This window comes from Etheostoma cragini, chromosome 3, assembly GCF_013103735.1.
Source record: "Etheostoma cragini isolate CJK2018 chromosome 3, CSU_Ecrag_1.0, whole genome shotgun sequence".
Classification (NCBI taxonomy): domain Eukaryota; kingdom Metazoa; phylum Chordata; class Actinopteri; order Perciformes; family Percidae; genus Etheostoma; species Etheostoma cragini.
Window position 1 is genome coordinate 19,219,989 of NC_048409.1, and position 25,835 is coordinate 19,245,823.

At 40.9% G+C, this 25,835-nt stretch overlaps 1 protein-coding gene across 4 annotated transcripts in view; it reads left to right on the plus strand.

Annotated features, from left to right (window-relative positions):
• The window catches only part of dscamb (Down syndrome cell adhesion molecule b), a 117,093-nt gene extending 91,775 nt beyond the window's left edge, over window positions 1-25,318 (plus strand). The window contains exons 12-33 of one of the 4 annotated variants that reach the window (XM_034867088.1): window positions 755-951; window positions 1,365-1,461; window positions 1,729-1,857; window positions 1,979-2,146; window positions 2,971-3,041; window positions 3,686-3,929; window positions 4,529-4,675; window positions 5,763-5,918; window positions 6,316-6,449; window positions 6,705-6,858; window positions 7,090-7,207; window positions 7,315-7,481; window positions 8,298-8,396; window positions 9,752-9,940; window positions 10,402-10,692; window positions 13,442-13,618; window positions 14,067-14,097; window positions 14,344-14,459; window positions 14,609-14,773; window positions 16,990-17,190; window positions 17,518-17,820; window positions 23,871-25,318. In XM_034867088.1, coding sequence (XP_034722979.1) covers window positions 755-951; window positions 1,365-1,461; window positions 1,729-1,857; window positions 1,979-2,146; window positions 2,971-3,041; window positions 3,686-3,929; window positions 4,529-4,675; window positions 5,763-5,918; window positions 6,316-6,449; window positions 6,705-6,858; window positions 7,090-7,207; window positions 7,315-7,481; window positions 8,298-8,396; window positions 9,752-9,940; window positions 10,402-10,692; window positions 13,442-13,618; window positions 14,067-14,097; window positions 14,344-14,459; window positions 14,609-14,773; window positions 16,990-17,190; window positions 17,518-17,820; window positions 23,871-24,436 — 3,920 coding nt within the window. In that variant the 3' untranslated portion in view covers window positions 24,437-25,318. Of the gene's footprint in view, window positions 1-754; window positions 952-1,364; window positions 1,462-1,728; window positions 1,858-1,978; window positions 2,147-2,970; window positions 3,042-3,685; window positions 3,930-4,528; window positions 4,676-5,762; window positions 5,919-6,315; window positions 6,450-6,704; window positions 6,859-7,089; window positions 7,208-7,314; window positions 7,482-8,297; window positions 8,397-9,751; window positions 9,941-10,401; window positions 10,693-13,441; window positions 13,619-14,066; window positions 14,098-14,343; window positions 14,460-14,608; window positions 14,774-16,989; window positions 17,191-17,517; window positions 17,821-23,867 lie in introns of all 4 variants that reach the window. The other 3 variants (XM_034867090.1, XM_034867087.1, XM_034867089.1) reach the window with 3 other exon arrangements.
• The last annotated feature ends 517 nt before the right edge of the window (window positions 25,319-25,835 follow it).

Sequence of the window (25,835 nt, forward strand, 5' to 3'; positions counted from 1 at the left end):
TAGAGATAATTATACTGTGAATAGCACCTGAACGTCTCTGTGAGTGTAATAATTGGGAGACGGCTTCATGTAGTAGAGAGAAAAGGACAGAATGAAAGAAAGCATGAGTATGAGAACAGTGTGAGTACAGACTGTGAGTAGTATCGGTGAGAGACATTCACAACAGATACTAGTTCTGCAAAACGACACACGCACGCACACACACACACAGGCTAGATATGTTGCTAATGAGCCTGGTGTGTGGTTACGGCGTAGAGCCAGACTGGGTCCACGCTTAGACAACTGGGAGTTCAGTCAGGAGTCACCACTTTCTTCTCCGTTTCTCCGCCTCATCCTCAGAAAACAGCAAGTTACCATTCACTGTCATTATCAAAGCAGGCGCAGACTTACCTGAAGGGCTCGGTTTCAATTTCTAAGTATTATGAGAGACAGGTTGACTCAAATATGAGTTCCTGATGGTCCCAGGAGTGTTTAAATGGTTGTCATAACTGTCAGATCAGTTTAAGACAGAAAACCTAGTTAGAAAATGCATATGTGCTATGTTTTTCAAAATGTGATTGAATTATATTTTTGTTTTGGACTAAAACCTTTTTACACGTGGCACAATGACAGACGTTATTCCAAAGTGGCCCTTGGTGGAAAGTAAAGTAAATATACTGTTAAAAAAAGGTTATATTTGATGTTATTCTAATAACCTTATATCCTTTTTAATCTTGCTCTTTTTACTCTCTCCCCTAAACTCTCCTCCATCCAGTCCCAGCCATGATCACCTCTTACCCCAACACCACTCTGGCTACACAGGGCGAGGAGAAGAAGATGAGCTGCATTGCTCACGGGGAGAAACCCATAATGGTGCGCTGGGAGAAAGAAGAACGTATCATCAACCCGGAGACCAGCCGATATGTGGTCACCGTCAAAGAGGTGGCTGATGAAGTCGTCTCTACGCTGGTGGTGAGTGCTCGGTTTCACTGCCACGCAGTTATTTTTAAAGATGGAAAGGAGAGAGTAGGGAAGGCATGGCATAAGAAAAACTGGCTTGAATCCTCACATCATCTTGAAATCTTCAAGTAGAGTACAAAATATTAAATATTATTTTCAGGTCAATTCAATTGCTTAAAACACAGTATGAATGAGTACATCTGTAATGAATTACTGTAAAGGAGTCTGTGCTTTCTGATAATTTAGTAGTTAAATGTCCACCATGATTCAGGATAAAGAGGGTTTATCCCCTTTCTGGTAAAGCATAAGAATCTTGAAGTTGAGTACACTGCCCGTCCTCCTTTTTGAAAAATCGCCGACCATGAAACATCCTTTTAGATTCTCTGCCTACCCTAATGTCCTGCATATGGTTTCTCTCTCTGTAGATTATGCCAACCGTTCGTGAGGACTCTGGTTTCTTCTCCTGTCATGCCATCAACTCCTTCGGTGAGGATCGAGGCATCATACAGCTCACAGTGCAAGGTAAGAGTCAGTTCAGCGCATGGCTTTTTTGGTGGGTCTGTTTGGAAGAAAATTCCCTCCAGGAGTAGTAACGTTTTCTAACATTTATTACTTAATTTTATAATATATTAATTTAATTTCGGCACAGCTCTTTGCAGACCTATCCTTAATCTCTCACTGGGTAAATCACAGACAGAGTAAAACCGATGCATCTGTCTGGTCTGCCCGCCAGCCAGTTCTCTTTCAGGAATACTGCCATAACTCTGTTGTGTTCACACTTTTCCTCAGAACCACCCGACCCTCCAGAGGTGGAGATCCGGGAGGTTAAAGATCGTACCATAGCTCTCCGCTGGACCATGGGCTTTGATGGCAACAGCCCCATCACGGGATATGATATTGAGTGCAAAAACAAATCAGGTAGACACAAGATGAAGAGATAACCGGTTATTACTATGTTACAATTACTAAGTTACACGGCAAACAAGAAATCCAGAAATAAGTAATGCGAAATGTTACTATCCCCCTCTGTTTCTTCTAGCGTCATGGCTATCAGCCCAGGTAACCAAAGATGTTTCACCGCAGCTCAACCAGGCAACGATTATTGACCTCCACCCTTCCTCCACTTACAACATCCGCATGGTCGCCAAGAACATCATTGGCAACAGCAACCCTAGCAACGAGCTCACCATCACTACTGATGAAGCAGGTAACTTCTCATGAGTACTGTGGAAACACTATCATATGAAATTTTAAATGCATTTTTCACAGTTTTGCCTAATGTGAGGATAAAGTCTATTGTAAAATTAACTGCTCAAAAATAACATTGTTACTGAAAAGGATATGAACACTGCAAACAATAAGGAGGTACATGTAATTAGTCAAACTATGGTACAGCTGAAAATAGTTTTCTTAGTACATAAAAAAACTCCACCTTCTTCAAAACACACATTTTAATACTCTGTAGAGAATTTAAAATGGGTCTGAATGGTGGTTTGGAAGGAAACTCCTCAGCTTTAGTGGCAATTTCCTCCTCCTGGCCCTAAAACCTGTTGAGTCATCTTGCACTTAATTATTTTATGGTTGTTTGAAATAGAGGCCATCATCTTTAATATCTGGGGAAACAGATCAGTCCACTGTTGCTTTTAGTCAGCTCTATCAGTGTTCACTTATCTTCTATTGCCTATAATGATCTCCCCACAGACATACTAGCACATTAAAATGCCCCATATTACTAGATTCATTGCTAAAATAAAGTCATAAACTTCAAATTAAATAAAACATGTATCACTTCTCACATTATTTTAAAGGTTAACGTTGATGATTAAACACGTTTTTTTAATTCTTTTTTTTTAAGTTGAGGTGGAAACTGCATAGTACTGTATAAGAGTGAGAAGGCAAATATATTCTTGACTCAACATCACCATCTAGTGAAATGGAATGGGATAAAAAGTGACTTGCTCTCAGTGGTGGATCATCTTTTCAATTTAAACACAAGCATGCAGTCATATTGAAGGATGTGCTTATTTGTAGCTCCTGACGGGCCACCACAGGATGTCACTCTGGAGTCAACCTCCCCACAAAGCATCAAAGTTTCCTGGAAGGTAAAGTTTAAACTTTTTGTATATTGCGTACTGATAAGCTGCTGCACTGAAATTGATATCCTGAATTAATGGGTGGGTGAAACACAAAGAAATGTTTTTATGATATGAATGTGTAAATAGTTGTTAAACTGAGACTTGTGACTGCTAAACCTTTATAATGGATTATTTGTTACAAATATTGCTGTATGTGTTTATATTTTTATTTATACATATTTTATTTGGACCCCAAAAAGGCTATCAATCACTTTGTGAAGGCTAATCAGAATCTCAAGAAAAGAAAAAAATAAGTGTTATTAAAAAAATCTAAAAAAGTTAGTATATAGTTAAAGACAAGCTATCAAGGCAAGCTTAAGAAGAAGCAACAGTAACTTTTAGCTATGTTATATAGTTATGGTTTATTTCATAACCTGTAATAGTTGATAAGTATTTGGTCATAATAGCTTATGGACATATGACATGGATGGAGGAGAAGTTATGAGATTTCAGATGTAATATATAGTCAAACTGCATTACCTTGCATACACATCCAATATATGAATCTTCTGTTTGCTTTAGATTTAGTATTTAATGTTTGAGTAGTTTGTCTAAGTGTCACCACAGGTTATGAGTCGGTTTTCTAAGCCGTTTCCCTCCTCGTCTTGCAGCCTCCCTACAAGTACCTGCAGAATGGTGTGATCCGTGGCTACCAGGTGGGCTACAGAGAGTATAGCCCTGGTGGGAGCCACCAGTTCACCATCATCAGCCTGGACACAACAGGGGACACCACAGAGAGCATCGTGCTGGACAACCTGAAGAAGTTCACTCAGTACAGCGTGGTGGTGCAGGCTGCAAATAGGGCAGGCACCGGGCCATCCTCACAGCAAGTCGTCACCAAAACACTAGAGGATGGTAAGGAGGGGGTGGATCTGATCTGATGTGTTATAGATGTGTTACTGTAAACATCAATTGGTCCAAGTCCATGTGTCCCTGCTGAGGGTCTTGTAATTAGTGTAATGGGTTGTTGCTTTAAGTTAATATAACCATATATTTTGTATTTATTTTGTAGACTGCTTGCTGTTTAACTTGTTATTTTTAGCCACATCTCTTCTGCCTTGGCCTTTTTAGATGCAATGGTTTAAAAAAAAAACCTCTAACATACTCTTGTGGAAAGGCTCCCCTCTACTGGACATTTGTACACTTACAGCCGACAAACAGGCTTGAGCTTTAATACTATTATATCAAAGTCTCTCATTTTTGTAATTAAAACCTTTTGCCAATTATTTACAACAAAATAATAAATTGGATAGGTTGGTTTAAAAAACAAAAATCTTCAACTAAATTGAGCTGCTTCACAAAAATACCAAATATATATATGTACATATATACATAGTTTGGCAGTTATTTTTCATTTGTGGTACTCAGTGAATTGCTTAAATGTGGGTACCTGCACAGACAGCCACTGGTATTGTCAGTCCTTCAGTTTTTCTCTCGTCTTGTATCTCTGGTAGTGCCATCTCGAGCTCCTGAAAGTGTCCTGGCCGTAGCAAAGTCCCCAGAAGTCATCTCGCTCTCATGGATGCCTCTGCCCAGAGAGGCTCTCAATGGAAACCTGCAGGGATACAGAGTCATCTACTGGGCAAACCTGCCTGACGGAGGTACTAACATCAACACATGCAGACGGTGGCTGGGTTGGTTCAGTTAGTAGAGCAGGCGCACATACACATAGCGGTTTATTCCTTGACGCAGAGGTCCAGAGTTTGAGTCCGACCTGTGACCATTTTCTGCATGTCTTCCACCCAGAAAATGATATAATTTAATGATCAATGCAGTTTACCTGCCATTAAGGCCATACATTTTACATAAACTGATTTGTCATCATGCTTGTTTAATTGCTGTTGCTTATCATAGTTCATCCCCTAGAGGAAGCTGTAGTATTATTATACTGTAAGATGCTGTTGTGAGTTGGAGAGGTAGTGTAACTTGGATAATTCAAGTTGCATTGTGTGTGTATTTAGATTAGATATAAACAGTTATTTCCTGATAAATGACTAACTGCAACTTCATCAGATCTCATTATGAGACAGTTGTAGCACATGCACTGCTGTATTTCTGACTCTTATCATCCAAAAGTGTAATTTTACCGAACTTATTTGCACTTACTGTATATAGTAATATACATTTTTGATCTAAAATTCAATTTATAAATTTGATGAAAAATGTAAAAATTCGTGCAACATAACACTGAGATAATAGTATAGTGGAAATACAAAGTCTGCATTGCACGGTGGGAATATCTGTGGTTCCTGGGTTTTTCCCTTGAATTTATACCCGGCTGTATAGCAGCAACGCTGCAGTCTTGCTGGTCCCCATCAATAATTCAAAATGCAATAACTCAGTGAGGCCCATTGCCTCAGCTCTGAGTGACAGGACATGAGGGAGTAAAGGAGAGGAGAAAGGAATCAGAGCAATAATAAAAGTAAATCCCTTAATATCTGTTTTTTTAAGTAAAATACTTATACTATAATGCAGAGTTGTGCTTCCCATACATCATCCATTATGTACATGCATTCATACATTGAGTATCTCACAATATTGTAATATAATGTTAGCTAACCAATATTTGGGTAACTGTTGAATGCTAAATTAACTGTTCGTAATAATCATACTTAGATGACCATTTCACTATAGTGCATACCCATTTTTATAACTAGGCTTATGCATGTGTCTCCTCTCCTTTATCAGAACTGGGAGAAATCAGGAATGTGACGACCAATCAGCCGTCTCTGGAGCTGGACGGTTTGGAGAAGTACACAAACTACAGCATCCAGGTCTTAGCCTTTACCAACGCTGGAGATGGTGTCCGCAGTGAGCAGATCTACGTCCGCACTAAGGAGGATGGTACGATACATTACCAGATATAACAGAAACAACATATGTATGTTTACCCTATAGTGTTTATAAAATTATCATTTTAATGCATTTTGAAGTTTATGTTTGGAAAATGTGTCAGTACAGTTAAGTTTCTTCTAAAGAAACATGTAGCAGAAAGACAATAGGCTAAAGTCAAGGTTATAAGGTGCTGTGCAGTGGAGGAATACTTATTTCCCACTTAAAACATGACATTGTCATGACCTTTTTCAAGAGTATTAAACAAACTGGGGATATTTGGTCTGCTCATGCTTCAAGGTGATAATCAATTATACAATAGCAATACATACTAAAACTACATATGCATGTACATTCAATATGTTTATCTTGGCCCTGCTGAACCCTACACTGTTTTCTTCTCCCCCAGTTCCTGGTCCCCCAGCGGGGGTTAAGGCTGCAGCCTCCAGTAGCTCTGTGGTGTTTGTCTCCTGGCTGCCTCCACTCAAACTCAATGGCATCATCAGGAAATACATCGTCTTCTGCTCTAACCTGCATCCGATGGTAATAGCATTTGTATACCAAAAGAATTTTAATGATCTTTTTTTCCACATAGTTTGTCAAAGCTAATCGAAGGATTGTGGTCTTGAGTCGCTCAAACATTAAACATGACATGCTGCTACATGAAGCTTTGAATCAAACCATTTGTATGTTATGTAAAGCCAGCATGACAGTTTTCTGTTCACAAATGGCATTTCTCTGGACTTCACTATTGCTGCCCAATGATACATTAATCTCTTCTCTCTCCCCGTTTTACAGGTGATGAGCGAGTTTGAGGCGTCTCCAGATGCCTATTTCTACAGGATCCCCAATCTGGCTCGAAACAGACAGTACAGTATCTGGGTGGTGGCTGTGACGGCTGCTGGTCATGGCAACAACAGTGAGAAGATTACAGTGGAGCCTCTAGCCAAAGGTAAATCCAAGATGGCCTGACAATAACCTTTGGTAGTGCTTAGATTCATGTAGTTATTTTCATCCAAAGCATAATTAATATTAATGAATGTATTTTTGTAGTTGAATTGTATAAAATCCCTGTATGAATGTCATTAGAATATTGGTTTTGATCAAGGTCTAAATACATAATTCAAAAGTGAACAAGGTTTGGTGTCAAGGTTAACAAAGTGTGGGTTTGTGTGGGTTTTAGCTCCCGCCAGGATTCTGACCTTCAATGGGACAGTGACCACTCCTTGGATGAAGGACATTGTTTTGCCATGCAAGGCTGTTGGAGACCCTCCTCCTACCATCAAGTGGCTCAAGGGGAAGTAAGTCGAACACACACAGTCATGAATTGCTGCTCAGTTCATGTAGAATATCGTGGCTTTTCATGATGGTCTATAATGAAGTAAATAACATTGTTTTTTGTCTCCAGCACAAACGGAACTCCTACACCTGTCCTTGTGGATGGTCGTCGTAGTGTCTATGGCAACGGCAGCTTCATCATCCGCACAGTGAAAGCAGAGGATTCCGGGAACTACAGCTGTGTGGCCAGCAACAACTGGGGCTCAGATGAGATCACACTTAACCTGCAGGTCCAAGGCAAGTAGTTATAGAACACACATTAAAGAGCCATATTGATGCATTAGGTAACAGGTTTCTTTCTCAAGTTGAACACAGCCAATTAGACAGCAGTGGGATTGGGACTTGATTAGCTGTGCTATGATATTTCCTCAGCCCACCAAATCTTCAAGCACAAAGGTTCCTTCGTCCTACCTTTGATATTGAAGCATAGGTAAAAACAAAAAGAAAGTCAAAAACACATCCTGAACAAATGATAATTGTCCAGGAGTGTGTCCCAACAGGGGAAACCATATTGCTTGTTGCAGATCAGTTATGAAAAGACTTGAGGCAGTTTTTTAATCAAGATCTTTTATGAAGATTTTTATAGTATATCAGGTGCAGTACTGTATGATCATTACAGAAACACAAGATGAACATGTGTACTGTATATATCAACAACAGCTTGCACCAATATACTGTACCTAGGATAAACATGGACTAGATAGATAGAAAGTGAAAAGAAGGGTGACAAAAAGTGCAAGAAATAATAATACACACATAAAAAAATTAAATAATATAGTGGAGGCAAAAGATAAAGTGCATTGTTTTTCTGTTCTTCCTACCCACCATCACCCCAAAGAGAGCAGGGGTTTTGTTCTAATTGGCTGTTTAACACCAGAGAAAGTGTATGTAAGATTTATCACCAATATTTATTAAGGCGTAAGAGAACATGGAATATCCTTTTGCTTTTGAAATATGAGTCCTGTGTACAACTTTGAACTGAATTGGACATGAGGCAGTTTAATACAAATACAATGAACATGCAGTAAACTTTGATTCTTTATGTGTCCTCAGTCCCTCCTGACCAGCCACGCCTCACAGTTACCAAGACTACCACCACATCAATCACATTGTCATGGATACCTGGAGATAACGGAGGGAGCTCAATCAGAGGTGAGAGTGACGCAGTGGCACACACACACACACACACACACACATACAAAAAACACACAAACACACAGACACACACAACTACATACACACATACACCTCAAATGAATCTGAATCAGCACAGTGAGCCGTTTCATCCCACCTTAATGTGTACACAAATGTGCTTCAGCTGAATACATTATCCTTAATATAAAAAGAATCACCCTTCAGCTCTTTATGATAACCAGTGTAACCTCCCCCTTTATTCAGGCCTAACATTCCTGTTTCTCATTATCTGGTGGTTCGGCCTGAACAGTCCTAAAAGGTAGATTAAAAAGCAGCTTGGAAGATTAGGTCTGTTTAAGTGAAAGATTAAAGTGCTCCATCTTGAAGAAAGCACAATAACAGTGATACTTTTTGCGGTGATTCATCATTGCTTCTATTCATCTGCTCCTGTCTTTAATGTTGCAGTCACCATAAATGCTGTTCATGATGCCTTCTCTGCAATATTTGTTTTGCTTCCTTGCTCTCAGCGTCATCCATCACCAAGATACACATACCTACACTTCCGATTGTCTATTTTTAGCCAGGCTTGCAGCATTCTCTAGGGAAGGCAGTGTTGGTCTGTCGGCCTAACACTTTTGTCCCTATAACTATAACTTAATAAATGAATGATTGGATGGATTGCCCTGAAATTCAGAACAGACAATCATGTTGCCCTGAGGATCAATCTTAATGATCTATTACTACTGTATTTCTGGTAGTAGCTGTAAACAATTATGAAAGATTTCTATGCGTTAGTTCAGCTACATTTAGACTTTATATTGTGTATGCATTTGCCAAATGTAACCGTTGGTGAATGTACTGATATTATATATTGATGTTTCATTTTTCAGATACTTTTTATGCTACACTACATATTACTCGGCTCCAAGTTAGGTAAAATGAAATCAATAAATTGGAAAAATACATTTTCACTCATTATTACCACTCAGATTTTCAGTCAGAAACTGGTAAATACTTTAACTTTGATTATAAACAGTAGCAACATTAGTCCTTTTGATGAAAGCTGAGTCACGCTGAACCTGACAACCTCAATCTGAGATCTAAAATAGCCAGTGTGTAGACGATGAACTTGTTTAATTTCAACTATAAACTTTTCTCTGCGATCTTTCTGTTTTTCTACATTCTAGTGAATTATAGTCAGACCTTACCATTGAACATGCTATAGATTTGTAGTCTAGTTATTCTGTTTTAACTCCTCAAACAAAATGTTGTCTTACATCCACTAATAATTAATTGATAAAAGCAAAATTTTCTGTGTAACTACAAATCTTCTGTCACCTTTTTTTTTACCTTCTCACCAATTGCCTCCCCAGGTTACATACTGCAGTACTCAGAGGACAACAGTGAGCAGTGGGGCAGTTTCCCCATCAGCCCCAGTGAGCGTTCATACCGTTTAGAGAACCTGAAGTGCGGCACTTGGTATAAATTTACGCTGACAGCCCAGAATGCAGTGGGGCCAGGGCGCATCAGTGAGATAATTGAAGCTAAGACCCATGGGAAAGGTAGGGAATTGAATTTTGAGTTTTCTGTCTCATTGCTGTCCTGCGATAACAACTAATCATGTTGTTGAAGATCTCTCATTCGTGGGGGTCATGTTCTCAAACCTATATTGCAATGTTCTCTAATAACTCTAGTGGTAGATTGAATAAAAGTAGGCAATGGAATATTGTTTTTTTTCAATGATTTTGTTTTCATTGATTGTAAAAAGTCATATCTCTAAACTCCTATAAAACCCACTAATAGTAGCAAGTTACTGTGGGTAAAAATGCTTATTTTTCTTTGTAACTCATATTCCTTTGAGGATGTTGACTAGTATCAATATATTATTTGACTTTCTTCATGTCCTCTCAAGTTTTAATCTTGGCCTACTGTGAGATATGTTCCAAAACTATGCTCTTGAACTGTGAAATATTGTTCATCTTTGCCAAGTTGCAGCTTCACCCTCTCTCTATCTTCTCCTTAGAACCACAGTTTGCCAAAGACCATGAACTCTTCACCAGCATTAACTCCACCAGAGCCAGGCTCAACCTGGTTGGCTGGAACAACGGAGGCTGTCCAATCACCTCCTTCATACTGGAGTACCGAGCAGTGGACTCGGCCACCTGGACCACTGCCCAGCGCACATCGCTGACCAAGAGCTACATCCTGTACGACTTGCAGGAGGCAACCTGGTACGAACTGCAGATGAAGGTCACCAACAGCGCTGGCTCAGCAGAAAAGAGAATCACCTTTGCTACTCTCAATGCTGACGGAAGTGAGTTGGGATTGAACAGATTGTTACAGAGTTGCATGGATAGTGAGGATAGTTGGATCAGGATGGAATATAAGCATAAGTAGCAACTCAGGGGTAATTTAAGAACACTTTAAAAACTAATAAAACATATCTCTAAATTGAAAATATGGCCAAACGTGTCAGTCTAGTCAGCTCCCTCAATATCTCACCCTCTCCCGCAATATTTTAGCATAAAGTGCCACTCTGCAGTTCTGTCTATAATATGTGCTTTAATAGTATTTGTGATTGAGACAGTTTTGTCAGCCTTTGAACAAATTGACAGTTATTCTGATGGCTTAGCTGAGTAAGACAAGGAGGGCGGTCTTAAGATTCTCCACGGGCAACGTCATAACTTGATTTGCCTTGGGCTACAGATTGTGTCAGTCAAACACAATGGATATTATAAGCTGTAAGGAAGGATAGGTGGTGAGAGCTCTGTGGTACACTCCGAACTATTCATTATTTTCCTTTGAAGGGTATTGCTTGATAGCTGTCTGTTATGTGTATGTCTATGTGTGTGTTTGTGTGGGCATGTTTCTGTGGATGCTATTATCAGTTTGACAGTGGGTCTATAGCTTAGATGCTGAGCAGCAGCACAGGAGACTAAAAGCACAAATTCAGTCATTAGGAAAATTAGGAAACTAATGATCCAATTCCTGTGGACAACAAAACAATCAAGCAATATCAATAAAGCAATGGTGGGTTTAAGTGAATGTGTTTATAAACACATTCACATTCACATTCTGAATGCCATGTGTGTCGGTCCTCTGGACCAGTGTCTCCAAAAAACAAATGGATGTCTGATTATACCAATATTACAGTGGGGCTCGAAAGTTTGGGCACCCCAGGTAAAAATTCGTATTAATGTGCATAAAGAAGCCAAGAAAAGATAGAAAAATCTCCAAAAGGCCTCAAATGACAGATTAGACATTCATATAATACATCACAAAAAGTAAGATTTTATTTCCACCATTTACACTTTCAAAATAACAGAAAACAAAAAAATGGCGTCTGCACAAGTTTGGGCACCCTGCAGAGTTAATACCTTGTACTGCCCCGTCTGGCAAGTATCACACCTTGCTTCTTGTAGCCAGCCAGGAGTCTTTCAATTCTTGTTGGAGGTATCTTTTCCCATTCTTCCTTCCAAAATTCTTCAGTTCTTTGAGATTTCTGGGCTGTCTGTCATGCACTGCTCTTTTAAAGTCTGTCCATAGATTTTTTTGTCCATCGATTATGTTGAGGTCAGGAGATTGTGAAGGCCATGGCAAAACCTTCAGTTTACGCCTCTTGATGTAATCCACCATGGATTTTGAGGTGTGTTTAAGATCATTATCCATTTGTAGAAGCCAGCCTCTCTTTAACTTCAGCTTTTTCACAGATCGCATAAAGTTAGTGTCCAAAATTTGCTGAAATTTGATTCAATTCATTTTTCCTTCTACTTGTGAAATGTTCCCTGTGCCACTGGCTGCAGTACAACCCCAAAGCATGATTGATCCACCCCCATGCTTAACAGTTAGACACAGGTTCTTTTAATTAAATTCTTTGCCCTTTCTTCTCCAAACGTACCTTTGCTCATTCCGGCCAAAAGTTCTACTTTAACCTCATCGGTCCACAGAACTTGTTTGCACAATGCATCAGGCTTGTCTATATGTTCATTTGCAAACTTCAAAAGCTGATTTTTGTGATGAGGACGTAGAAGAGGTTTTCTTCTGATGACTCATCCATGAAGACCATATTTGTACAAGTATCTCTTTATAGCGTCTGCCAGGTCTTTCTGCATTGTGCAGTCAATCGTGGGTTTTGACTTGCTTTTCTGACAATCCTGCGAGCTGTTCTGTCTGATATTTTTCTTGGTCTTCCAGATTTTTCTTTAACTTCCATTGTTCCTGATGACGGCCATTTCTTATTTACATTCAAAACAGAGGATATTGGCATCTGAAAACGCTTTGCTATCTTCTTATAGCCTTCTCCTGCTTTGTGAGCATCAACTATTTTCAGTTTCAGTTTTCTAGACAACTGCTTAGAAGAACCCATGGTGCTGATTTTTGAGGCAAGGTCAGATGAGTCTGGGCATTTAAAACCTTAAGATTGACATCACCTGGTCTTTCCAGACGATGATTGAGAACAATCCATGACACTGTCAGGTCTCAGCTTTCCAAAGGGGGCGGTGCATGCTATGAACTCTGCAAGGTACCCAAACTTTTGCAGACGCCATTTTTTTGTTTTCTGTTATTTTGAAAGTGTAAATGACGGAAATAAAATCTAACTTTTTGTGACATATTATACAAATGTCTAATCTATCATTTGATGCCTTTTGGAGATTTGTCCATCTTTTCTTGGCTTCTTTGTGCACATTAATACAAAGTTTTACCTGGGGTGCCCAAACTTTCGAGCCCCACTGGATCACTAATAATCATATAAACAAAGCTCAAGTTATAAGGCTAATAAAGGACCTGAAATAAGTGCGTGAAAAAAAAATTATAAGATAAATTAAATAAAACTAGAATAGTAATATAATATCAATAATAGTAACAACAACAGGCAGAGGGGTAAATATCTGTAAAAAAATAAATGCTAACCCGTCCATCGGACCCCCAAGTACTTTGAAAGCCCTTTACTTACAGGAATCATTATTTTTCACCACAAACAGCTGACTCCAGATGAACATTCAGCTGAGGCTTTGGGTGTCTGTCTAATTCCTCATAAATGTCTGAATTTCTATATTTCCAAGGTACCATCCCTCCCTTGCTGAAAACAGGAGATCCAATCTCAGACAACATGTCAGGCAGCGGGGGTCTGAAGATGGTGGTTACCATCACCTCTGTTCTCGTGGTAGCTGTACTGGTCTTTATCATGCTCATGGTGCTAAAGAGGAGACGGAGGGAGCAGAGGCTCAAGAGACTCAGAGGTGAGTTGAAGATCAAATTATGGTTTATGTTGTATGAAGTGCATCTCATTAAGTAAAAATGCACAATGAATAACAAAAGGACATCTACACATTATTTAATTGCTATATACATGCACATACTGTATACACACATGTTGAGACACCTACACACAGCCAATACGAGACTGACATGTAATTAAAATTGTTTTATGCTCTACTGCATCTGAACCAGTTAAACTGTGTCAAGCAAAAACTAAAAAGCCTAAACTTTGCCTATATCATAAAAAAAAACTTCATTAGTTGTCTCTTCAGGACAAATGCCTTCATGTTCATTTTTCAAACTCTCTAACATGCTTTCGTTGCCTTTTTAAGTGGAATTGTCAGTGATTGTACAGTATTTCCACCGCTGTAGCTTATCAAGTAGGACAGTACTATTATGGTATTAACTACCTCTTTGCTGACTTTACAGATGCCAAAAGCCTGGCAGAAATGCTGATGAGGTATGTATGCTTAATTTTAATTTATACCCGCTGTTTTTCTTTAAGCAACGGCCATAAATCACAATGTAGCCCAGCGTTATAGTACCTATCAGTAAAAATCTAATGTATTACCCTCAGGATATGCTGTCCCTTTTGCCTTCTTACAGCTACTTATCAACTTAAATGGAATTGAATTAGCATTTCTGCGTTACAATGCAAAAAGCATGCAGCTTAAAAGTAATGACATTTTTGCATTAATCTCCTCAGTAAGAACACACGGACTCCCGACACAGTGAACAAGCAGCAGCAGACATTAAGAATGCACATCGACATTCCCAGAGCCCAGCTCCTCATTGAGGAGAGGGACACCATGGAGACAATCGGTAATACACTGAAAGGAAGACCTATTTTCAGTCACCATATTCATTATGCTTGTGACTGACAAAATCTTTTATCTTTTGTTTTCCTGCTGTGGTTTCTTTTGTTCCCTCCTGCCTCTCTCCTCTTTTGCTTGAATTTTTCTGTTTCTTAGATGACAGGTCCACCGTGCTGTTGACAGACAATGACTTTGGAGAGACAAATAAGCAGAAATCCTCCACAGTGACCCACACAGTCCACTACCAGTCTCTGTCCCAGGCCACTGGACCACTGGTGGACGTGTCCGATGCCAGGCCTGGAACCAGTGAGTCCCACCACCGTCAGTGCTCATCATTTATTTCCTTTACTACTAATATTAATACTATTATTTTGTTACTAACAATAACAATAATGCTAAAAAAGTGTATTGTGGTTTTTATTTGGTACAGCCATCAATCTTGCACTGCTAATTTTCCTCCTGAATCTACATAGTTGCACTCTCACAGATGGATGTCACTTTAGAAGCAATTTGCCGTAGAACCATACAATACAAGCACTGGTAATAGCATTCCATTGCCCATTCATCTGAATTACATGCAAGGCAAATAGCTTTTCTACCTTGTCTTCACTTTATCGTAGACTGCCCCTTATACAGCATGTGCACCGCCTTCCAGCAGTGAGATTACAAAGACACGGCAGCCCAGCTGCAGAGCTGCCTCTGGGCTTATGGTGTTCAGCTCCACTGAAGCAGAACAGATGAAGAGAAGCGATCTCCCTGCCTCTTCTTGACACGTCCTCACCTGGTTGCCCTGATCCAAGTGGCCAGTTGGACTTGAGTCCATGTGCACATACTGACATGGACATGCACTGAGATTAGTAGTGCACTGAAATCCAAACCAAATTGGCCAATACAGATTTAGATACCATTACCAAGATTTACCTTTGTGGTAGTTTTAGTACAGATAAACATGCAGCACATATCCTGGGCTTACTGAATGGTACAAATGTAAAATTATGTTGCTAAATTTGCAATAAAGTTGCACACCTAGAAATAGAAGCACAAAATATCAATTATGCTACATTTCACTCCATTAAAATGCCATGCTTTTTGTTATCTGCCATTACCTACAGTTACACAAACACATATGCACAAGGACATAAAATGCACGGAACAATATCACACACATGCATTTACACACCAGAATTCTGTAAAGTCATATGATTGGTTTGTTTAACCTGGCCAGTGGGGCATGAACCCAGTTTGCTGACTCATTCCCGTTTTCTTCTCCTCCCTGCCGTCGGCCAAACACCTCCATTATTTCATTCCTCCAAACCGCTGATAGGATTACTGTCTGACCTACTACAATTACGAGCACCATTCTTTTCTGCACAGATCCAATCCAGGCCTTTTCTAAAGACACTCACTCTGATTTGGTCCAGCGGTGCACAGAGCAGCAGCCTGTCTGGGTCAGGCTGAATATGATACTATTTATATGTCTATTTGGAGACAGTTACATCTTAAGATGGATGATAATGTCATTGCAGGGAGCTGTGGATGGTAATGTTAAGTGTTCACTTAAGGGGTGAACTGTAGATTTGTACCACAACACTGCAGAAAAGACATATATTCCCCCTTCTCGTTTTTTGGTCCCTGCTATAAATCATGTTGTTTTTGGTTACTGATGAGCCACATCTAAACGGCTGTTTGGATGTTCACAGGACCACTATATGAACAATCTAAAAATACTGTCAAATGTTATCTTTGTCTTTTAACTGAAGGTGGGTCAAGACCTTTATTGGATTGTTTCTATCAATAATTAGGCCCTCAGGTTCTGAAGGCAAATGTGTCCCTGTTGGCTTGAATGTGCTTGTTTGATGCCATCTCTAAAAAAGTAATTTTCTGTAAAATGATGACAAAATATATTTGATTTGATTATTCAGTCATTTAGAAATAAAAATACTATCTTGGAGACAAACATAATTCTCATAATAGATTTTAGATAGATTTTTTAAAGACAAATTTGAAAGAATGCAATTTATACTATCCAATCCCAGGTACACAATGACTGTCTCAGTAAACGTTTTTGTTAATTTTTTGAAAGTAAAAAAAACCCGCTAAAATGTCTTAATATGATATCAACATATTATTTGCAAATGTCAATCATCCTATTTGTGAAAAAACATTGATGATAGGCTTACTGGCGAATATTATTAGCTTAGTATGGTATGCACTAAAAAGGTATGTATAAAGTTTTCAGGCCGCCCTACACGTTATTCTAGGCCCAGTTTAATATGCAACTTAATTGTATACAACATATGTAGCAGGGGGTCCCTGATCCTTATCTCTCAGTTAAAGGGTCCTAGTCTTAAAAAACGTTGAAGACCCCTGATCTATGAAATGGATACTCTCAGACTTGAATTTCAAGCTCAGATCCTAGACCAAGAGACTAGTTCTAAATAGTTAAATTGCAAGTAAATGTTGTCATTCAACTGAAAAATGGAGTAGCTATTATTAACTCTGTTCACGAATAGTTTCTCCCGTTCTCTCCTCACCAGATCCCACTGCCAGACGCACTGCCAAAGCTGGTCCTGCCGCGGCACGCAGCCGCTACGCCAGCCAGTGGACCCTGAACCGGCCTCACCCAACCAGCTCCTCACACACCCTGACCACCGACTGGAGACTCCCTACGCCACGTGCCACTGGATCTGTGGACAAGGAGAGCGACAGTTACAGTGTCAGCCCCTCTCAGGATACAGGTAGAGTAGAGCAAGGTGGAGTGTGACCATCACAGATATCCAGGAACAACATGGACTTGTAGGCTTTTTTTTAAATTAGGGTTAGAAAGTTGGGGGTGTGTGACAGAAATCATGTTGCTTTTGTGATATTATCAAGCATGATGTCAATCTGCTTGGCTTTCACATTGGCTTCTGGGCAATCCAAAACACAAGTGTGAATCCAACTTAAACCTACGCCATTTCCCTTTTTCTTTTCCATACTTTTTATCTATCACTGTACTGTATCAAACCATATAAAAACACCACATTAATGAAGTTAAATTTCACCTTCTGGCGTTTATTTCTCAGATCGTGCACGAAGCAGCATGGTATCAACAGAGAGTGCGTCCTCCACCTATGAGGAGCTGGCCAGAGCCTACGAGCATGCCAAGATGGAAGAGCAGCTCCGGCACGCCAAGTTCACCATCACCGAGTGCTTCATCTCTGACACCTCATCCGAACAGATGACAGCAGGGACCAACGACTACACTGACAGCCTGACCTCCAGCACGCCGTCTGAGTCAGGCATCTGCCGCTTTACCGCTTCGCCGCCTAAACCTCAGGATGTCAGTCGGGTCATGACCATGGCCGTGCCCAAGGCACACAGACCTGGTAAGGAAGTGGAATAACAACACAACTTATTCAACCTTGTATTTTCCCTACAATAATTGAGCAGACCCTTTGTCCCCTTTGCATTCCAACAGTACATTATGAAAATCATAATCTAGCTTTCATGTTTTTTAATACAGCAAACCAGTGTAGGATCCCTATAGAGTAATACTACTAGTTACTAGATACTAATAGTTGTATCTTAGCGATAATGGCAAAGTCTGTTTGCCTCGGACACATCGCTCTCCCCTCTGTTGTTAGATCAGGAGGTGGAGATAAAAATGAATACATTAGACCTCAAGGGCATTCTTTAGAAATGTTTTTGCCAACAACCGCTGTTACATACAGTATAGTCACATTAAACCATTACACAACAGACGAAACTCTCACTGGAAGAGTTCCAGCTTATTTCTGTGTCTTCTTTAGGTGTAGCCACCTGTTTTTCTCCAATCTGATGTAAGACGTTTAACACAGTAAGATTTGTTGACAATTTTGTCCTTGTAAATTATGTTATTTTTTATGCTACATGAAGATTCTGTCTCAAAAGTCTTTCATTACATCTGCAGATTGAGAAAAACTGATGTGCTTTCCTGCGCGCTCCTTTCAGGTTGTAGTCCCACCTTACATGACCCTCTGCTCCTCCACGTAGCCCTGCAGATAAATTACAAGTTCTGGCAGAACATGCCCACAAGTTGAAGACCACACACAGTAACACAGAGATTCAAACAGACACATGGACACATCTCATCCATCATCCCATCTGCTGTCATGTTAGAAAGAAGTGTGTGTGTGTGTGTGTGTGTGTGTGTGTGTGTGTGTGTGTGTGTGTGTGTGTGTGTGTGTCCACACAAGGGTACACTTCTTACAATCCTCATTTTAATCAGACAAGGGTTAGGCCATCAGATCAGCTTCTTAAGTTTCAGGCCTCATTATGTTTTGAACGTTTGTCCAAAGGACAGCAGACTCAAATCACCAGTTCACCAGGGAATGAGGGCAACTAAAGGCTGTCTGTCAATCTTATCTGAAGCTATTGTCACTTAGTACAAAACAGCAATTAACCACCACAGTGTGGAGTGCATTGTAATACCACACTCTTAGGCTGGTGTGGTATCACTAAATGCTAGAGTCTAGTGTGTGGTGTCAGTTACTTTGGGGGGTTACATTATAGGTATAGGAATCAAGCTGTGTTACCTCTACAGTTTCCGGGTCAGTTGTCGACTATTTGTAACGACCTGTGTTTTGACATTGCACACAAAAGCAATATATAGTAGGCGGGCATATATAAAGTTTGGTTTAATCAGGAAAATGGAAGCACATTTATTTTGCTGTGACTGAGTCAGACCTAAATGTGTATTACATTTTTTGATCACCGTATTAGCGTTTTCAGCTTTTTAGATGTGTCAAATGTTATATTTTTCAGCTGACTCTACAGTCAGTGAACTGTAAAATAAAAGGAATGTTGTTTTCTGAGAGGGCTGCAGCAACTCTAACAATGAACACCCATACAGCAAGGTGCAGTTGGATTAACACATATTATTTTAATCACAAGATTGCTGGCTTCAAAGATAATAAGCCTTTGTAAATAGCTGCTATGACCAATGTTCGTCCTCATTGTAAGATTACAATGAATATATGTTTCTGCATATGAAAGGTTGAGGTTGAGTTTATTTCTTTTAACCAATCCTACCATGGTACTAAATAATAATAATAATGTATACTTTATTAATCCTGCAAAGGGAAATAAAAATGTTTTCACTCTGTTGTTATTACACACAGGCCTGAACTAAACACACATGCTCAGTAGCTGTACATGCACTAAATTGAGAGATGTCAGAGTGGGGGGGTACCCATGGAAAGGTGCCCCAAGCAGTTGGGGGGTCGGTGCCTTGCTCAAGAGCACATTGGCAGTGCCCAGGCACCTCTCCAGCTACCAGTGTACCACCATACTTTTAGCTTGGGACTTGAACCGGTTCCCAACCCAACTTCTTACTGACAGAGCTACTGCCACCCCCGAACTGCCAAATGTATGTGGAAATACAAATAATACCCCCAAATGTGATTTTTGAACACCTCAGTTTAAAACCACGGGCATTGCTTTGATATCATATGATATAAGGAAAGCCCTTTCACATTACATGTAGTCATTTGACCCAGCATTCATATACGTTTTTTGAGTGTAGCTTTAAGATAACCCTGAACTGGTTCAAAGGGGCCAAGTTCAAACCATGAAAAACAGTCCCAGACCAAAGGTATGTGGACAAGGGGAGTTCCATCTCCTTTTTTACAGGTATGACTGTCAGTTAATCCCTTTTCACCTTCATATAGTAAAAGTAAATGTTCTCTCCACACTTGTAAATTCTAAGTAGAGTGTATTACGAAAACAAATCTGTGTAAACCCAAAACCAGTGTGGGGCAGTTTGACTGACAGCTGGTGAATGACCCAGCTTCAACTCCCTCCCCTCTGTCTCTATTACATCTGACTAACCTGAACTGACCTCCCCTTCCATCTGAAAGGTCAAAGGCAGCTTCTCTCATTCATCTTTTTCATTTTGTGTGACCACCCTTACCTGATAAACTTGTTATTAGAGTAACATTTTGTGTATTGGTTGACCATTGGGTTCGTGTCCCATCACAGTTTGTTCTACCACACTTTGCTCATGAACTTTTACAGCAGTGGTAGTAACAAGGGCTACAGGCAGTAGTCATCTTATGATAGGTCTGTAAATATGTAGCCTGTCATCCTTCTCAACAGTACAGACTGATCTGAAGATGCAACACTTACACAGATTAATGGCTTGGCAGGGAGTTGCAGTTGTATTCTGATTACACATAGTGTCCCATTACTCTACAATCTGCCATTTACTGGCTGATGAATTTTCAAACTACATTTCTAACGAGCTCCTACATTAACACTTAAATCTATATTTAATTCAATTAACACTCCTAGCCATTCATCATCTTTGCTGGCACTAATAGGGCTCATTATTAAACACTGTAAATTATTCATTCTCCCTATGAACCCAGGAATCCATTCTCCAAGGTCACATAATGGAGTGAATCTGCAGAGACGGCTTTGTCTGTGCTGGCATTAACACTGAGTAGCTGGCAGGGAGTGTTTGCATGCGTCCATACCCTATATAAATACATTTGGGCATGTGTGGGCTGTGTACATGTGAGCGTTTCACCACGTGTGGGGGAGAGAAAACGTGTTGAAAAGAGATTTAAGCGATGAATGGTCCTCTGACAGATGAATGTGAACTTTTCAGCAATAATGAAAAAATACAGATAGAGCCTCTCCTTGTCTCCAGCCCACTAGATCTGGCAGCCCAACACCCTTTTGTGAGGGAATAATTTGCTCTGTTAAATATGTATTCCAATCAGTAAAAGGGATACAATAACTGTAGAGGAACAATGAACTTGCTAAACCAAATGAAAGTGTCTCTTCCTCTCTTTCTCTACCTCTCATCTAACACTTCAGACAATTACTTAAAGATCGAAGATACAGCTTTTAATCGTGCTTCATCACTCAGTTAAGGTATTAAATCTGACCTGGTTTATCTTGCTACGGGTGTTTACAAGTGATTCTGTTTCCTAATAAGACTCCAGTTCTTCCCTCCTACAGTGCAACTGAACTTGCACCAGAGAGGGGGTGTGATAACTAACAAATGGAAGCAAAAATGTATCTAGTATATATAGACATAGACATATTCCATCATTTACCTTTTTCACAGTAAAAAAAGATAGCTCAATAACTTAATCATTGCATCAGTCCCTGACAATGATAGCAAAGATAACACTGTAATATTCAGCTTCCTATTACATTATATTTTTGCACATTTGTCCTGATTCAATAGATTCACACTTGGTGGAAAATTGGTATTACATTAAAATATTGCTTTTGTGAATTATAATCGCAGAAGCCCCGAGGTGAGCAAATCTAACAGTTTGAATGTGAGGTAAATGTGAATCATTAACTCTCTATGTAGTTAATTTAAACCAACGGGAAAGAATAATACAAATGGAGTCTGTGGATCCCATGGGCCCACCATCTGTGGGAGGAACCGCTGGGGTTGGGTGCGCTGCCACATGGGTGGTGGTGAAGGTAAGGGGCCTCGACGGACCAGACCCGGGCGGCAGAGGCTGGCTCTGGGGACGTGGACCGTCACCTCTCTGTGGGGGAAGGAGCCGGAGCTTGTGCGGGAGGTGGAGCGCTACCAGTTAGATCTGGTGGGCTTACCTCTACGCACAGTCTCAGTTCTGGAACCATACTCTTGGATAGGGGTTGGACTCTGTTCTACTCCGGAGTTGCCCAGGGTGTGAGGCGCCGGGCGGGTGTGGAGATACTCACAAGCCCACGGCTGAGCCCTGCTACGTTGGAGTTTACTAAATGATGACAGGGTCGCCTCCCTATGCCTGCAGGTGGTGGGGGGGGAAACTCTGACTGTTGTTTGTGTGTATGCACCAAGCAAGAGTTCGGAGTATTTGGCCTTCTTTGAGACCTTGAATGGAGTCCTGTATAGGGACTCACTAGTTCTGCAGGGGGACTTCAACGCACAAGTGGGTGATGATGGAGATACCTGGAGAGGCGTGATTGGGAGGAACCCTGATCTAAACCAAAATGTTTGTCTGTGGTTGGACTTCTGTGCTAGTCATGGATTGTCTATCACAAACACCATGTTTAAGCAAAGGGATGCTCATATGTGTATGTGGTACCAGAGCACATTTTATTATCATTTTATCTGATCTGAGGCCGTATGTTTTGGAAACTCGGGTAAAAAGAGGGGCAGAGCTGTAAACTGATCACCATCTGGTGGTGGGTTTGCTCAGGGGTGGGGGAAGACTCTGGATAGACCAGGTAAGCCCAAGCGGGTAGTGCGGGTAAACTCACACCTCCAACGGAGGAAACCAATGGAGTGCTTTCTTTAGGTAGGGAATGTCCTTTGCCCAAGTGAAGGAGTTTAAATACCTTGGGGTCTTGTTCACTTTGAGTGAGGGGACAATGGAGCTGGTCTGAGAATCGGCGCATTGGGTGCGGTAGGACATTCAATTTATCACACCGTTGTGACGAAAAGAGCTGAGCCAGAAGGCAAAGCTCTCAACCTACCGGTCAGTTTTCATTCCTACCCTTACCTGTGTTCATGGAAGCTGGGTCATGACCGAAAGAACGAGATTCAAGGTACAAGCGGTTGGAATCGGTTTCCTCAGGAGGGGGACTGGTGTCTCCCTTAGAAATAGGGTGAGAAGCACAGTCATCCGTGAGGAACTTGGAGTAGAACCGCTGCTCTTTCGCGTCAAAAAGAGCCAGTTGAGGCTGTTTGTTGATCTGGGAAGGATGTCTCCCGGGCGCCTCCCTAGGGAGATGTTCCAAGCACATCCAGCTGGGAGGAGACCTCTAGGAAGACCCAGGACAAGGTGGAGGGATTATATCTCCAACCTGGCTTGGGAACGCCTCGGGATCCCCCAGTCAGAGCTGGTAAATGTGGCTCAGTTTGGGGTCCCCTGCTGGAGCTGCTGCCCCCGCGATCTGATACCAGATAAGCGGATGAAGATGGATGGATGGAGTCTGTGGAGAAAATCAGATCTGTTAGGAGCAAATACTGCACACAGTGGGAATCCGAGAGAGTCTGTAGGGGACAGCAAAGAATCTCTGGTAAATATCTTCTTGGAATCAAGCTGACCCCAGTAACAGTGTTTTTGGTGAAAACCAAAAACAGCTGAAAGGAGTGCTGAATGTGTACATAAGCAACTGTTTGCCAACATGTTCACCATGAAAACCCTTAAGTTGGTAAAAAGCCAACATGATCACAGTGGGCTACAGACTTCATTTGTCTGTAGTGACCAATCACAGGCATTTATTCACATCAAAGTAATCGGGTGGTAAAGGTTGTCTTTATAGCTTGTTCCGCTGCCTCCAAGTGTCCAAAGAAATCAATTAAAGCTGCTTTAGAGTATTTTCAATTCTGTCCAACAACAATTAAGAATATCACTGTGCATGATGACAAACTGTAATTTAACTAAACCTTAATTGTCTATCTCTTGTAACCTCCCAGCAGGAGAGCTGGTCCACTTGCCGCCATACCTCCGTATGGACTTCCTGTTGAACCGTGGCGTGCCACTGGCAGCCCGAGGTGGAGGGGTCAGCAGCAGCAGTGGCAGCAGCAGCAGTGGTGGTGGAGGAGGAGGAGGAGGAGGAGGAGGAGGTGGAGGAGGAGCAGGAGCAGGAGCAGGATCAGGAGCAAGTGGAGTTGGTGCTGGTTCTGCCGGGGAGGCAAGAGGAATGGGAGGAGGTGGAGGAGGAGCCATGGGCCAGACCTGCCTAGAACCCCAGAGGAGCCGTACCTTGAAGAGGCCACCTCCCATGGAGCCCACCCCCATGGAAGTGCCATCACCCAGGGAGGTGCAGCAGTGGCAGCCAGGAACTGCCTCCACCCTCCCCCACAGGGATGTTCGGGAGAGGGGAGAGGCCCGGGGTGAGGTCCGGGCAGAGGTCCCCTCCTCGGGAGACCTAGCCCAAGCACAGGCTGCCAAGCTCAGCACTTCCCAGGAGTCACTGCTGGATTCCAGAGGACACCTGAAACAGAGCAACAACCCCTATGCCAAGTCTTACACTCTGGTATAACACTGGGACACACACCGGACTGCTTCAGACAACAGGACTACTGCAGACACACTGAAGGAGGAAGGACAAGCGACAGACGACAGGCACAGGATGGACAGTTTACCACAACAGAAATTGTTGTATATAGAGCCGTTTCTGACATGCGTCTGAAGTGGATGCTTTTCTTTGAGTCTGTCTTTTTTTCTCTCACTCTTTTCTTTCTTTCCTCTCTCGCTCTTCTCTGTTGCTTTCACACTTTTCATTCTCTCACACCACGCTCCTCTTCTGATGAATCTTCTCTCACAGTTTTTATTTTCTACTTGAGTATTCTTTTATCCTAAAGTGACAACATATGAGGATTGCCAAAATGATTTATTTAAAATTTGAGAAAGAGAAAAAAATACTATTGAATTTATATCAAGGACAATTATAGTCATTATTATTATTACTATTATTATTATATAAAAACAGAAAATATGTAAAAAAAACAAAACAAAAAAAACAAGAAGGGAAAGGGAAAGGGAGGAGGAGGACTCTGGGGCACTCTGCAGGAGAACATTGCTTTCTTAATTTATTTTTATTTTATTGTTGCAGTGTGATGAAATCTGTGATTGGGTAACTGAGGGGATTTTAGCGCTACGAAGAGCCAATAGAGGAGAAGAAGAGTGACGCTGGACAAGACCGCCAATGCTGACCAATCGTAATGTTTTTCAACCTTTCTGACGACTGCATGGCGACTGATCAAATGACAATTAATAGGAATGGCTGGAAATCCAAAAAAAAGAGAATTTTTGTCACACTATGAAATTATACAATGTGAATATATATAAAGAGATCACTTTTATTTGTGGATATTACGGGGGAAATGATTTGGTTAATAAAGTCCTTAGTCATGTTTGCACACATCTGACTTTGGTTCATGTTGGTTGAGCCCAACATCTGTCCCTGTTCCTGTTTCTCTCTTCCTCCTCCTAGCCTGCTCTCCTTTGTCCTACTCTCTATATCACCTATTCTTCTCATACTCTCCATTGAGAATTGCAATTTAAAGAAAAGCACAGTAGTGTCTGTGGTTATTGTGGTTAGTCAATCAACAAAAAAATCAACATTTATTTAGATAGCGCTTTAGAGCAACCATCAGGTCTCCAAAGTGCTTTACATGAAGTAACAACAAGAACAGATAACATACAGTGAAATCAGAAATGTCAAATTAACTTAGAAGTTAAAATGTAAAATAAGTCAGTGGTTTCCAATTTGGGCTTTTGTCCCCGGAAAACAAACAATATCTACTTATCCTCCCATCCTGTGACCCATCCTCACAGGTTTAATGGGGTGTATTTGTGAGTAATATTTCCCGTCTCAGATTAAATTCAAGAAATAATTGTTAGAAGCCTCAAAGCGTAAACCTATCCAGTATTTCACA